At 40.8% G+C, this 12,970-nt stretch overlaps 1 protein-coding gene across 6 annotated transcripts in view; it reads right to left on the bottom strand.

Moving 5' to 3' along the window:
- The window catches only part of LOC133497960 (ephrin type-A receptor 7), a 148,914-nt gene that overhangs the window by 103,928 nt on the left and 32,016 nt on the right, over positions 1 to 12,970 (bottom strand). For all 6 annotated transcript variants that reach the window (XR_009794169.1, XR_009794163.1, XM_061814300.1 and 3 more), the window contains exons 2-3: positions 11,010 to 11,074; positions 7,220 to 7,892 (exon numbers count right to left, since the gene is read on the bottom strand). Coding sequence is in view for 4 of the 6 variants with exons in the window: in XM_061814300.1 (XP_061670284.1) it covers positions 7,220 to 7,892; positions 11,010 to 11,074 (738 nt within the window). In the remaining 2 variants the exon portion in view is untranslated. The remainder of the gene's footprint in view (positions 1 to 7,219; positions 7,893 to 11,009; positions 11,075 to 12,970) is intronic.

The raw sequence follows: 12,970 nt of genomic DNA, 5'->3' as shown, positions 1-12,970 counted from the left end.
GAATTATTTAATGTTAAGGCAGTTGGAAGAGATGACAAACAGAAGTAGGGGACGCTGCTAGGGAAGAGATGGATGGGGAAGGATAGAGAGAAACAGGAGGACCAGATGGGCAGAGTGGGCACAAAGCCAGTGAAATCTGGTATATAAGGAAAGGGTAAAATTTGTGGTTGTGGTGGTAAGTGAGAACGCTATTAACATTTTGAATTGGGGAGGGAATTTAAGGGATTTTCAGCAATCAAAAGATTTTTTTCCCTTATTGTTGGATGCATAACATTGGTCAAAATGAGTGTCAATTGGTTTAAGTTTGACAACTGCGGTTGTTGGCTGAATGGAAAAGACAAAAAGTGGCATAAGGCTAGTAAAACGACCGGATCCAATTTCCGTGCAGTTGTGAGCTAGAAAGTTACACATTTTTCAACTATTTGCCCAATTCAAGTTGAGTACATGACCACTCATCTCGGGGAAAAATGGCAAGCGGGTGCGTCTTGGACAAAGCATTGCATCACCTGCCAACTTCAGAGGAGTTAAGAATAAATGGCTTCAATTTATTTGGGGAAAAAATTCCGACACATTTTAGAGTCAGAATTGTGTCGTGTTTGGGCAAGTGAACACTAGCCCTACCTCGAGATATCCCACTCTCCTTTTATTTTCAGCAGCATTATGAGAAGAATGGCGATCCAATCAGAGCAAAGTTTATTTATACATTGAATACTAATGAAGAGAATGTTTGTCAAAATGATATATAATAAATCATGGCTTAAGGAGTTTTAAGCACTTAAGAACAAAATACATGTGCGGTATAAATTAACGATTTAAAGCGCTGCTTATGAGGCATATCAATCAATCATGCGTCAGGGGAGGCAATTACTTTTGGCCCAAGTTGTCAACTGTCAAACGGGTTGTTGCTCTAGGGAGTCAAAAGTATTCAAATGAAATGTGTCAACACCTCTGCTTCATACAACTCTACTGACTGACTGACTGCATTCACATCTTAACCCTGAAGCATGTTTACACGCTCAGATTTCCCGACAAAGTTGGATTGTGTTTATTTTAACATGAAGACGTTTGGATCAGACCCTCAAGCTATGCTTACAGTGATTTTTTTTTCTTCATTTTATTCAAACCAGGCAGTTAAGTTTAAAATGTTAACTTGTATTCTTCATTTTTCCCCCCATTCGTAGATTTATTTTGTATTTATTTTAATAGTGTTTGTGTTGAAATAAATACCGTATATAAACTCATGTTAAAAGACTTGAATAAGAATTTCTTCTCAGGTTAAAGAATCGATTGTTGAAAAAGAACTAACAAAACTGCATGAATAATATTATTTAGCTCTGTAGGCAAACAAAACCAGACAAAAACAAGGCAGAAGTTTGAAAGTTACAACTGAGAACACACAACTAACTTCTTGTTCATGACCTAGAACAAAATAAGTAAGAGGGTCCTGATGAGGACATGACAGGGCAAGATGAGTGGAACACAGGGTACGACTTCAGAAAGATGATTGTGCACTTGTGCCAAGTCTTAATCACACACACACACACACACACACACACCACACACACACACACACACACACCACACACACACACACACACACACACAACCAACCATATAAATCTCCAGCTTCTCGAGCAGATTTCAACCGGTTAACCTGCCTCTTCACCCGCCTCACCCTGCCACATGGTCCCCACAGGGGGGGAGGCGGGGGGTGGGTGGGGTAAAGTGTGGAGCAGCAATAACAGCCTGATGGATAAATGCACTGAAAAAGTAGGAAAATCAAAACCGCGTGGAAAGATGTTGGATACAAAAGGAGCAAAATAGCTTGATATCAAAAGCAGACATCACCGATACAATCATGAAGTGCAAATGAGGCTGTTGGTAAAGATATTAAGCGGCGCTTCTTCTGCAGCATCGGGAGTGCATGGGGGGTAAATAGGTCAGAGAAGTGATGAAGGGAAGTGGGGGGGAAAGGAGAAAAGCAGCGACAGGAAGGAACAGCAGGGTGGTGAAGGCGCCAGGAGCTGGATTGTTGAGCAACAAACAACAGAAAGATAAGAGAAGTCGCTAAAGGCAGGCGCCACACTCACAGTAATTATATAGCAAAGAGCAGGCCGCATTAATTAGAAAAAGGAAGAAAACGTGGGAGCACAGAAAACAGAGTTTGCGAGGTGAATTATTACATAATTTATTTTGCCTCAGATGGGAGTGACTGCTGGTGTTTCATCATTTCATAATGAGACGGGAGAACATGTGTGCAGCGATCAGTGTGAAGCTGGAGATTTACGATAAAGAGCGTGCACGCGAGCCTTGTTGACAGCCAGTAAAACCAAGCTATATGCTGTACTCTTTAATTCTCTATTCTATTCTTTTTCACATCTTCATTTCACATGAAGAAGCTGAGTGAGCAGATATGCAAATTCACAGTAATGTCCTGCTGCACATTTGTTCCTACGTTTTACTAGAGGCTGGTCAAGTGCCACCACAGTTTTTTACTCCGCGACAGGAATAAGTGTTCCCTATTCATTAATGCTGGCAAGATAGTCCTCATTTATCTGTTCCTTGCGTACTGTACATTCATTTGTAGTTATTAAATTTCAAGTGGCAGAGGGAAATGACCCTGAGCTTTTTAACACCACATACATTTTATACAATTAGACACTCAAACAGGAAGCCAACGACAAGCACTTGAAGGTTTGTAATTTCGCTTCCCCCCCCTCGAGAAAGAGATTTAAGTCCAAGGCCTCTTCAACATATTTTCCTCAGAAACATTTATTGCGAAGATTTTACAGCTTGAGACCAAGAGATAACTTTTATGATTCACTGACTTTGTTGTCGGCAACACGTTGCGGTGTGTCTGGTTAATTCATTAGCCTCATAGTTCTGAGGACCAGGGTTGAAATCCCGGCCTTGCCTGTGTGGAGTTTGTGTGTTCTCCTTGTGCGGGGCCTTTCTCCTTCCACATCCCAAAAACATGCATTAATTGGAGACTCTAAATTGCCCCTAGGTGTGATTGAAAATGCGACTGTTGTCTGTCTCGATGTGCCCTGTGATTGGCCGGCAACCAGTTCAAGGTGTACACTACCTCCTGCCTGAAAATAGCTGGGATAGCCTCTAGCACTCCAGCAGCCCTTGTGAGGGTAAGTGGCTCAGGTAATGTGAATGGATGACTTTGTTTTCACTAACGCATCTTTCATGTACTGTATACAACACTTATGTACATGAGGTTTTCTTTACAGCTATTTCTATGTCCAAAAAAATATACATTTGATATAATAATAGGTACTTGTAGAGCACTTAATGTCATACACCTGCACAATCTAATGAGAGGCAATACAAGAACAATGTTTGCAAAAATCTCCATGCGTACTATATGTACTTTTTCCATTTGTAAAACAGGCGTAATAATTCTGAGTTTTAATTGAAGCATTCAAGGTATTAATTGGAAAATATTTTTGTTGAAGTTGTTTGTATTGCTTTAAAGCTGTGTGGTTTTTGTAATTTGTAATGCACACATCCACAAGAAAGGGGCAAATTAGAATATACGATTGTACCTTGGAAAAGTCCCCTCAGTGTATGAAATTAAATGAAAACAATGTGAATGAGTTAATTGTAACATTAGATTTTCTAAACATGTTTTATAACTATTAAGCACAATAGCAACGATCGTCAAGAAGTGTCGCTACCCATTCGCTGACTTTAATAGTCGTGCCTGTGACAGCGCTAAAGAGGGTAAACTACTGACCCTGCAAACACTGTCGTAATCCAGTGTTTCCGGAGATTGCCGCTACTGTTAGATTGCATGTGCTAATAATCCTCTGCTCCACAACGCTCCGTTATCAGTAGCTACTCACAGGCTATTCAATATTATTGACCTGTGTTGAGACACTTGCTTCGTTACACTCTTGAATAAGATGTGTTTAGAGTCTGCCGCACCTATTAAAGAGTATCAGCGACAAGGATTGCTTCATGCTATGCAGTGATTCTCTGTTTTGCATTTATTATATTGCCTTTCACAGGTGATGCACAAACATTTATTTGTCGACACAGACCGTAGTTACCACATAATTATTCCAATCAGGAAGACAGAGCCTTCACACATCCGTCTTACACACGATCCAATCAACAAAACTATTTTTCCTTAGAGCGTAGTTGTGCTGCCGGTGTGTTTATCCTATCTTTGAATGGGTATGAACATTGTCAAGTCTAATTCTTCAGAGGATCAGGGCCAACCAAGTGTGATGGGAGTTGTCTGCATATTTATACCATAAATGAACTAAAATGATCTTGGAAAAAAACATCATCTGAATTTAAATCCAGTCAGCAAGGAATTACAAGTTGTGAGTTTACAAAATATTGTATGTAAAAACTATTAGCATGGGGGTAATAGGAGTATACATATAGTTTCTTTAGTGTCTAACAATAACTGCAGATACTTTGCAAAATGATCACTTGCAAATAAGTATTAAAATGCAACACAATAGTCACTTGTCATATACTCTCAAGTCCGTAATCTTGCTCAGGCATATAACACGAAACTTTGGGGCTATCAAAAAGAATAAAAAGTGGAACATATTGAGAGGACAAACATGCATTGTAAAGAATAATAATCACTGAAAACTTGATCCAGAACCTGATGCAAATTCCTACAAATAAAGCAAGAACAAGAATGATCAAATGCTACGTCACAAATCCCACATCCCAAACCATGTTGCTTTTCATCACTACTACTTTTACTACTACTACTATGACATTTTCCCATTTTTTTTTTATATCAGATATGATCCGATTATTTATTGTGGACAAATTATTATGTTTAATAAATGGCATTGCTGGAAAGGAAAGGAAATGTATCCCCATGGGCATCCTAAATGTACAATGTGTATGATACTGTACATGCGCATGTGTGTGTCTGCAAGTTCCATTGCCGACAAAATGAATAGAATTGGGCTTTAGGAGGAGATGGAATCAGAGTGAACACTTCTTTTCACTTTGTAAGCTTCCTCCACTGAGCTGTCAGCTGTCACTTTTGTTCAGACTTGTTAAAATGGCTCATTCATCGAATGACAAACATTTTTTATTCTTCACCACACAATAACTCTGTTCCATTGCTACATCCCCAGTCTTAACAATGCCACATCATATATCCAATTTATTGCTTTATTTAGCACATCAGCAGATTTTTGGGAAGGTGGGGGATTTAAACAAAATTAAACTGTGCACCACCTGGTAGGGGTATGCCTCTGCATTTATACCCATATCACATGTAGGAATTTGTTTAAAAAGTATTACGGTAAATTTATGTGACTCTTATGATATTAAATAATAAAGGCTTACATATTTCTTTATTCAAAAAGCCAACATTATTGCCTGCTAAGTATCCCACAGTAACTGTGTTCCCAATGACTCCAACACCCACAATGCATTGGACAACAAAGTAAGAGGAGCTGTGAAATTTTACCTCCACAGTGGGGCTATTAGCTGTCGCTCGCCTATGAGCAATGTCTGGTGACAATGCATTCGAAGAGTGTTTGACTCAGTCTCCGTCAGCATATTCATCACTCTACCTACCCTCCGCCCACACCACTACAACCTCCCGGTGGCTTTACACAGATGATGCTTGAGACGAAATGTGTGTGTCATTTTGGCTGGATGCAAATGCCAGAAGTGAAGCTGTGGTTTTCAACAGAATGACGGCACAGGACATTAGTCACCATGTTCACACACGGGAGCACAAGCACAATCAGATTTTGGAGAGTCACCACTCCACAAAGCACGGCTTGTGATGTGTGCAACAGTGTCTGTTTTTTTTGTTGTTGTTTATGCATCTTATTTGGATGCGCACACATACTGATGCGATATGACTGATACGATGTAGTCCTCATTGCTGATATCAATGTCATGGAATTCTATTCATCTTATCTTCATACCTGACATACCCTACAATGTATTTATGCACGTGTATACTGTAGTGATGGTGAAGCCTCACATTTCCTCCATGCTTTCCGGTTCTCTTTGTAAATAGCTGCAGTATATGAAGCTGAATGTTCCTTTGTACTTGCATTTTTTTATTCTTACAAGTGTTTGCATTAGCAATATGTTGCACTAGTTTTTACTGTACGTGGGCATTTTTATTTCATGAAATTGGGACCGATTCCTGGCTCAGTGATGGTGTCGATATGTGCCCTATTACAGACTGGCAACCACTTCAGGGTGTACCCTGCTTCCTGCCCGATGACAGCTGAGATAGGCTCCAGCACTCCCGCGACCCTTGTGAGGATAAGCGGCAAAGAAAATGGATGAATGGATGATGGAAAAATGAATGTGGAATATGATATGAGAAGTGATGGCCTCTCAGTCATATTTGCTGAATTGCAATACCCATTATAACTTACCAAGTGTGCATGTTGCTGTAACTTAAAGCTTCATCTTTTCTTGTGTCAACGATTTAGATTACATATATTTCACATGGGCTGATTTGGGAGAAAGGAAGTAGAACTGAACACACATATGCATCCATCCTTTTCTGAGCCGCTTATCTTCACAAGAGTCGGAGGAGCACTGGAGCCTATCTGAGCTGTCATCGGGCAGGAAGCCGGGTACACCCTGAACTGGTTGCCAGCCAATCACAGGGGACATGAAGACAGACAACAGTCACACTCGCAATCACACCAAGGGGCATGTAAGCATCTCCGATGAATGCTTGTTTTGGGGATGTGAGAGGAGAAAACCCACGCAGGCATGAGGAGAACATGCAGACTCCACAAAGGAGGAGCCTTGATTTAAACCTGGGTCCTCAGAACTGTGAGGCCAATGCTCTAAACCAGTTGTTCCATTGTGCCGCCCTATGTAAGGGTAAACATTTTTCTTACATTGGTAAAAAGAAGGTTTATTGAGCATATTACCTTACATTTGAATTTCATATCCTTTCTAAATAATTATTCGATTTAGAAGAAAAATCTGCACAAATATTTGAGATGATGTCTATTGTTCTGCAGTTGTTTCATCTGATTTATTCATTGGTCTCATATTGCTGTCATTTTAACATCAATAGACATTATTAAGTCACATCAATCCTGTCTTATACTTTATCTTCTGGGTAATCGGCCACTTTTAATTGGTTGACCACCTTTTATGAGAGTAAGTTCTTTGTGGTCATTTTTTTTTCTCTCCATACTCATTTTCTCACCAAATTGTACATTGTTTATGTTTTTCCTACCTTCACAGCTGCTGTGTCCCTCCTCGTAACCTGCACTGCAGCTGCATTTCCCAATTGGCACCAGCCATTCACCTTCGGCACTGCAGTGCATCCTGGGGGGGCTGTCGGCGTCCACCTCGGAGTTGTTGACGCAGCTGCCACGCACCTCGACCAGCGTGGAAAAAGCCGCCTCGGCTACTGTGTCGGGAAAGATGGCCAAGTTCTGGACGGTGGCGAGGCAACGCTTATAGTAAACCCGCACCGCCACCAGAGCTACGCAGGCGCCGACATCCTGGAACGCCAGGTGGAAGCCTCTACGGTTGAGGTGACCGATCTCCCGGACCTCTGTGTTCAGCTTCATCTTCCTTTCACCCAAATCACCCTGCGTGAAGCTCTCATCCGCAGCGATGGTGTCAATCTTAGTGTAGCGGTCCTCTCGGGTCACGCCACCCAAGTCCCTGTCCGATTCAACGTAAAGGAGGTTGAAGGTCTCCTTGCAGGTGCCGGCCACTCCTGGAATGCTGTTGCAGTCGCGAAGCGTAAACTGAAGCTCTACGAAGATGCGTTGGCCACCTCGACGTGCCACCCAGCCGGTCTGCAACCAGTTGTTTTGCTGGGCAGGCTCCATCACATTGCATACCTGGTAGGTCCGGATGGGCTTGTACTTCTCATCGACGCCACTTATCTCCTCCCACTGAAGGAAATAAAAAGAGTTAGAGACCTTCAAGTTTTCGTTTCAAGTGATGAAAATGACTATCTCAATCTTTTGTTATTAAACTATAAAATGTTATATAGTAAAAGCACAACAGGACATTGTGATTAAAATGTGCGGTTTAACGAATCATTGGATCGTTTGATAGCCTACGCTGCATTGAGAGCCAGTATAGAGTGAATCTTTCAGTTTCAAATGAACAAAGATATAAATAGCTTTTTAAGAGTTAAAGAAAAATGGCAAATAGCTTTATGTCTTGTTTTCACATCTTTTGGTCCTTGTCATTTCCAGCTAGATGTCAGTTCTCCCAAAAAATTATTAGACAAATCACTACTCAGGTAATGAGCATGGGGTTGAATAATTTGGTTTAAGTCCACTATGATGCTATAAAACAAGAGGAATAATTTAAAACCACAAGCCTTGCAGTGGAGTACAAAGGGGGAAGGGGGGGAATCTGTGGCTCTGGGTGAACTCTCATGGGCATCTGAACAGGTTTTGGTGGGCATTAAAACAATCCCACCCCCGGCAAACTAATGTATTCTGATTGGAGCAAATGTTAGTGCATAATGCAAATGCACAAACATACTGCAGATAAGATGAGAAAAGCATTGTGACTTTTGAGAGTGATGGGAAGTGAAAACTGAATCAAATACACAGTTGTCAGGTCCCAGGGGTCTCGAGTTCTTCCATAGCATGCCTTTATTGACTTGTGGTTTGTGCACTGGGACTCAGTCATCTGGAACAAAATGTGTCCTTCCTCAAGCACGTTTCTACAAACTTGGAAGGATAAAGTTGTCCAAAATGTCTCAGGAAAAATGAAGAATTAAGATTCAGTGCAGATCGAGGCCAACCTCTGATTGATCCATTATTGATAAAGAGGTCTTTTTCTGACATTCGGTCAAGCAGCAAAGCAGGCATTGAAAATGGGTTGTTAGTGCTGGTCTTGTGCTAAACAACACCACTGCCACGGTGACAAATGGTCTTTTCAGAAGGGGAGCGATTGATGCATCAATTGATTCTCTCACTGAGCGGCCATTCTGACAAGGCAGCACGACAAGTGGATGCAATCTCGTGAAACTGTTGTGTTTGTGCTCAGCTCTCACAAGCGCCAGCCTGCCAACAAACTGTTTTTTCTACAAAAGTGTAAATCAGTGAATGAGTAGATGAAAAAAAAAGGATTAATGAGTAAACTATTTGTGGATAGCAATATGTAGACTGTTTTTGTTTCATTCAATCATACATTAAATACCACCATAAATTACAGCGTACCTCGATTTAATGATGATTGATTTCTATTTTGCTACGGCGATGTTCTGCTCCACTACCTTCAAAATTGAGGTGATAATCTGGTAGTATAAAGACCTGCACAAATTGAAACATGGTCTAATATTCTCCACACCCTCCTGATTTAAAAAAAAAAAAAAAAAGATGCATGACGAAAACAATTTCAAACCTTATTTAGCTATTTCTTTGTTAAGAGTCAATGTAATGCAAAACAGGTTTCATCTGTATACTGCAGCTTGATTCCCAAAACAAAATAATTGAATACTCTGGATTGCTCATAGGTGGGAACGAATTAATTCAGGAGGGACAGGGAAAATAGAAAGAGATGGTACAGAAAATGGATGGTGTGTGTCTTTTAAATTATTATTACTATTATGATATTGTACAATAAAGCTGAATGTATTTAGACCGAGAGAAAGCCGATGACAAAGTACCAAGAGACGAACTGTGGTTCTGCATGCGCAGTCCGGTGTGGCGGAGAAATATGTTAGAATACTACAGAACATGTATGAGGACAGCAGAACAACGGTGAGATGTGCCGTAAGTGTGTCAGAAGAATTTAAGGTGGAGGTGGGACTGCATCAGGGATCTGCCCTGAGCCCCTTCCTGTTTGCGGTAGTAATGGATAGGCTGACAGACGAGGTTAGACTGCATTTCCCTTGGACCATGATGTTCGCAGATGATATTGTGATCTGCCGTGAAAGCAGGGAGCAGGTGGAGGAACAATTAGAAAGATGGAGGCATGCACTGGAAAGGAGAGGAATGAAGATTAGGTGAAGTAAAACAGAGTATATGGGCATGAATGAGAGGGGCGGTGGGGGAAGAGTGAAGCTCCAGGGAGAAGAGATAGCAAGGGTGGACGACTTCAAATACTTAGGTTCAAAAATACAGAGCAATGTAGAGTCTGGTAAAGTGAAGAAGCAAGTCCAAGCAGGGTGGAACTGTTGGTGGAAGGTGTCTGGTGTTCTATGTGACAGAAGATTCTCCGCTAGGATGAAGCACAAAGTCTATAAAACAGTGGTGAGGCTGACCATTATGTACAGATTAGAGACGGTGGCACTGAAGAAACAACAGGAAGCAGAATTTGAGGTAGCAGAAATGAAGATGTTGAGGTTCTCGCTCAGAATGAGCAGGTTGGATAGGATTAGAAATGAGCTCATTAGAGGGACAGCCAAAGTTGAATGTTTTGGAGACAAGATTCGAGAGAGTAGACTTCGATGGTTTGGACATGTTCAGAGGCGAGGGAGTGAGTATATTGGTAGAAGGGTGCTGAGGATGGAGCTGCCAGGCAAAAGAGTGAGAGGAAGACCAAAGAAAAGGTTAATGGGTGTGGTGAGGGAGGAAGATGCACGAGATAGGCTTAGTTGGATTATGATGACACGCTCTGGCGACCCCTAATCAGGACAAGCCGAAAAGAAAAGCAGAAGAAGAATATATACCAAAAAAATAATCTGCTCCTGTTGGAGAATCTACTTACTGGCCAAGATAGTAAATGTATAAATTGTTTTCATCAAACAAATGCCCCTCTGTAACATTGGGCCAACAGGGTTTTGAAATCGCACAACCATAAATCTAATACCATTATGGCTTCCCTTTTCCAAACGACATTAACAGACACAGATGTACATAAGTGTACTAGTTTTGAGACAGTGAGATTAACAAGGTGGGAAAGTATGGGAAAGACTGATGAGGAGAAAACACGCCGGCAGTTTGCCCAGACAGATGTTAAGTGGGCAGCTGTGTAATAAAACGCATCCACCAAATGGGCATGTCAACAAACACGCACGGCAAAGAAAACAGAAGATGCCAACTCACCCCATTGGGGGGATATGAGGTCCAGCCCAGCTCTGCCTGAGTCTCTTTAGAATTCAGTAGCACCACTGCAGGAAGAAAACAACGTTAATTAGATAGATGTCCGATGGTCCATGACAAGTCACAAAAACCTTCGACTCTCTTTAAAGGTGGACTAATGAAAGTATGACAAAAAATATGACAAGCTACATCTGGAATAATGAAATAAGAATAATTGACTCTGAAGCGGGCTTGTCAAAACACGGACAGTGTTATTTTATTGTTGGATTTTAATAGTCTGTTAAAAACTTTATCATCGTCATTGATCAGAGCCCATTAAATTAGATTGCAGCTGCATGGTTGTGCGCTCGGTAGGAAAAGTCCCAATTGGAAGAAACAAGGACAGCGCACAAGTCAACTGAAACGGTAAGCGACAGGGTCAACATCACTACCAAGTACTTTTATTCTTATTTACTTGTGTACTTTTATTACATTTATTTGTTTTTCATAACCATAATGAACATTATCAGCATTTCTTTCTTCGACGGAGGCTAAAATGGTGCTTAGCTGCAGAGTAAATAATTACATTTTGTAATTTTCATATTGTGTCAGGCTTAACTTGTCTACTCTGTCATTGTGAAATAAATTTGATATAAAAAAAACTCAGAAATTCAGAACATATTCGTTGAATAATACACAGATTGCTAATGTTCGCGATAGCTACCACGCTATTGTTTCTTTCTTATTGTTAAATTGTCAGCTTGCAGTTAGTTAATAGATAAGGAAAACGTGATATACCTCCATTATGCCGATAAGACCAAAACGGTGTGGAAGCGTGGGAAACTTTCTATTACTCAATGAAATGAAATATCATCAGGTGTTTCTACCAATGGATTAATTACAATAATTCTGATGAGTGACAAAAATAGATGCTGACATACACAAGATAGACATTAAAAAGTCATGAAAATGTAATTTTCCATCATCTTATCACATACAAAGTAGGATGTAGAGTTGCATTTTGAACTGATGAACTAGCATGAATTCAAATCAGCTATATTCAAAATTTTAAAGGGCTTTTTGTCAACATGACCACTTCATCCAGGTGTTGGTCCACGGACCTGCAGTCCTGTCTCCAGAGGTCGTCAATATATCCAGCTATAAGTGCATCTGTGCCATCAGTGTAAATAACACCATTAAATAGTTAGATTTATTGCTCATTGCTTAAAAAAATTGCCACTAAATATTTCTGAATAACACTGTCACCGTCAAAGAGGCCGTGAACGCAAAGAACAGCGCATTATGCTAAACAAGGTAGTGACAATCACAACCTTAAAGTTATTTATTTTATTTTTTTTCAAAATGACAGTTTATCGCTAAATGGTTTCATCCCTATTTCCCATCGTATATTATGTACAGAAATACCTTAAATTTTAACAGAAAAACACAGCTTTAAAAGGGACACCAATTTGCTTTTATGAGGACAAATTGCTTCAAGGCCATTAGGAGAAGAGTTTTGTACTTATTCTTTTTTTTAAGGTCGATCTGAAAGCCAAACACAGCGCTTTGGCTAGAGTGCAACAACTGAAGGCTTGACGCACTATGAGAGATCATTTACCAAACACTTAACTTTATTGTTTTTGGGTTAACACCAGCGGGTGCCCAAAGCACGGTTCTGTGCTTAGGAGATAACATGGAGGCTTTTGGAGGAGATTACAGCAGCAGAGGGCAAGGTTGCAGGAGAACTGCCGAAGAAAGGCTGAGGCAAGGGACTGGGAGAGAAACTAATCAGCAAAGGAGGGATGAAATAGTGAAGAAAAAAGGAGGAAATGGAGGAACCCTGGCAAACAGATGGAGGAGGGGTGAACATGAGCAGAGACGAATGAACACATTGGTTGAACGCCAAGGGATAAATGTTCCTTAGTGAGACGTCAAATCGGCGACTCGGAGGAAATAGTTGGCACTATGATCCCGGGATGAATACA

Source organism: Syngnathoides biaculeatus, chromosome 1 (genome assembly GCF_019802595.1).
Source record: "Syngnathoides biaculeatus isolate LvHL_M chromosome 1, ASM1980259v1, whole genome shotgun sequence".
Lineage (NCBI taxonomy): Eukaryota > Metazoa > Chordata > Actinopteri > Syngnathiformes > Syngnathidae > Syngnathoides > Syngnathoides biaculeatus.
The sequence above is the reverse complement of the archived record's forward strand: the minus strand, read 5'-3'. Positions and strand labels throughout refer to the sequence as shown.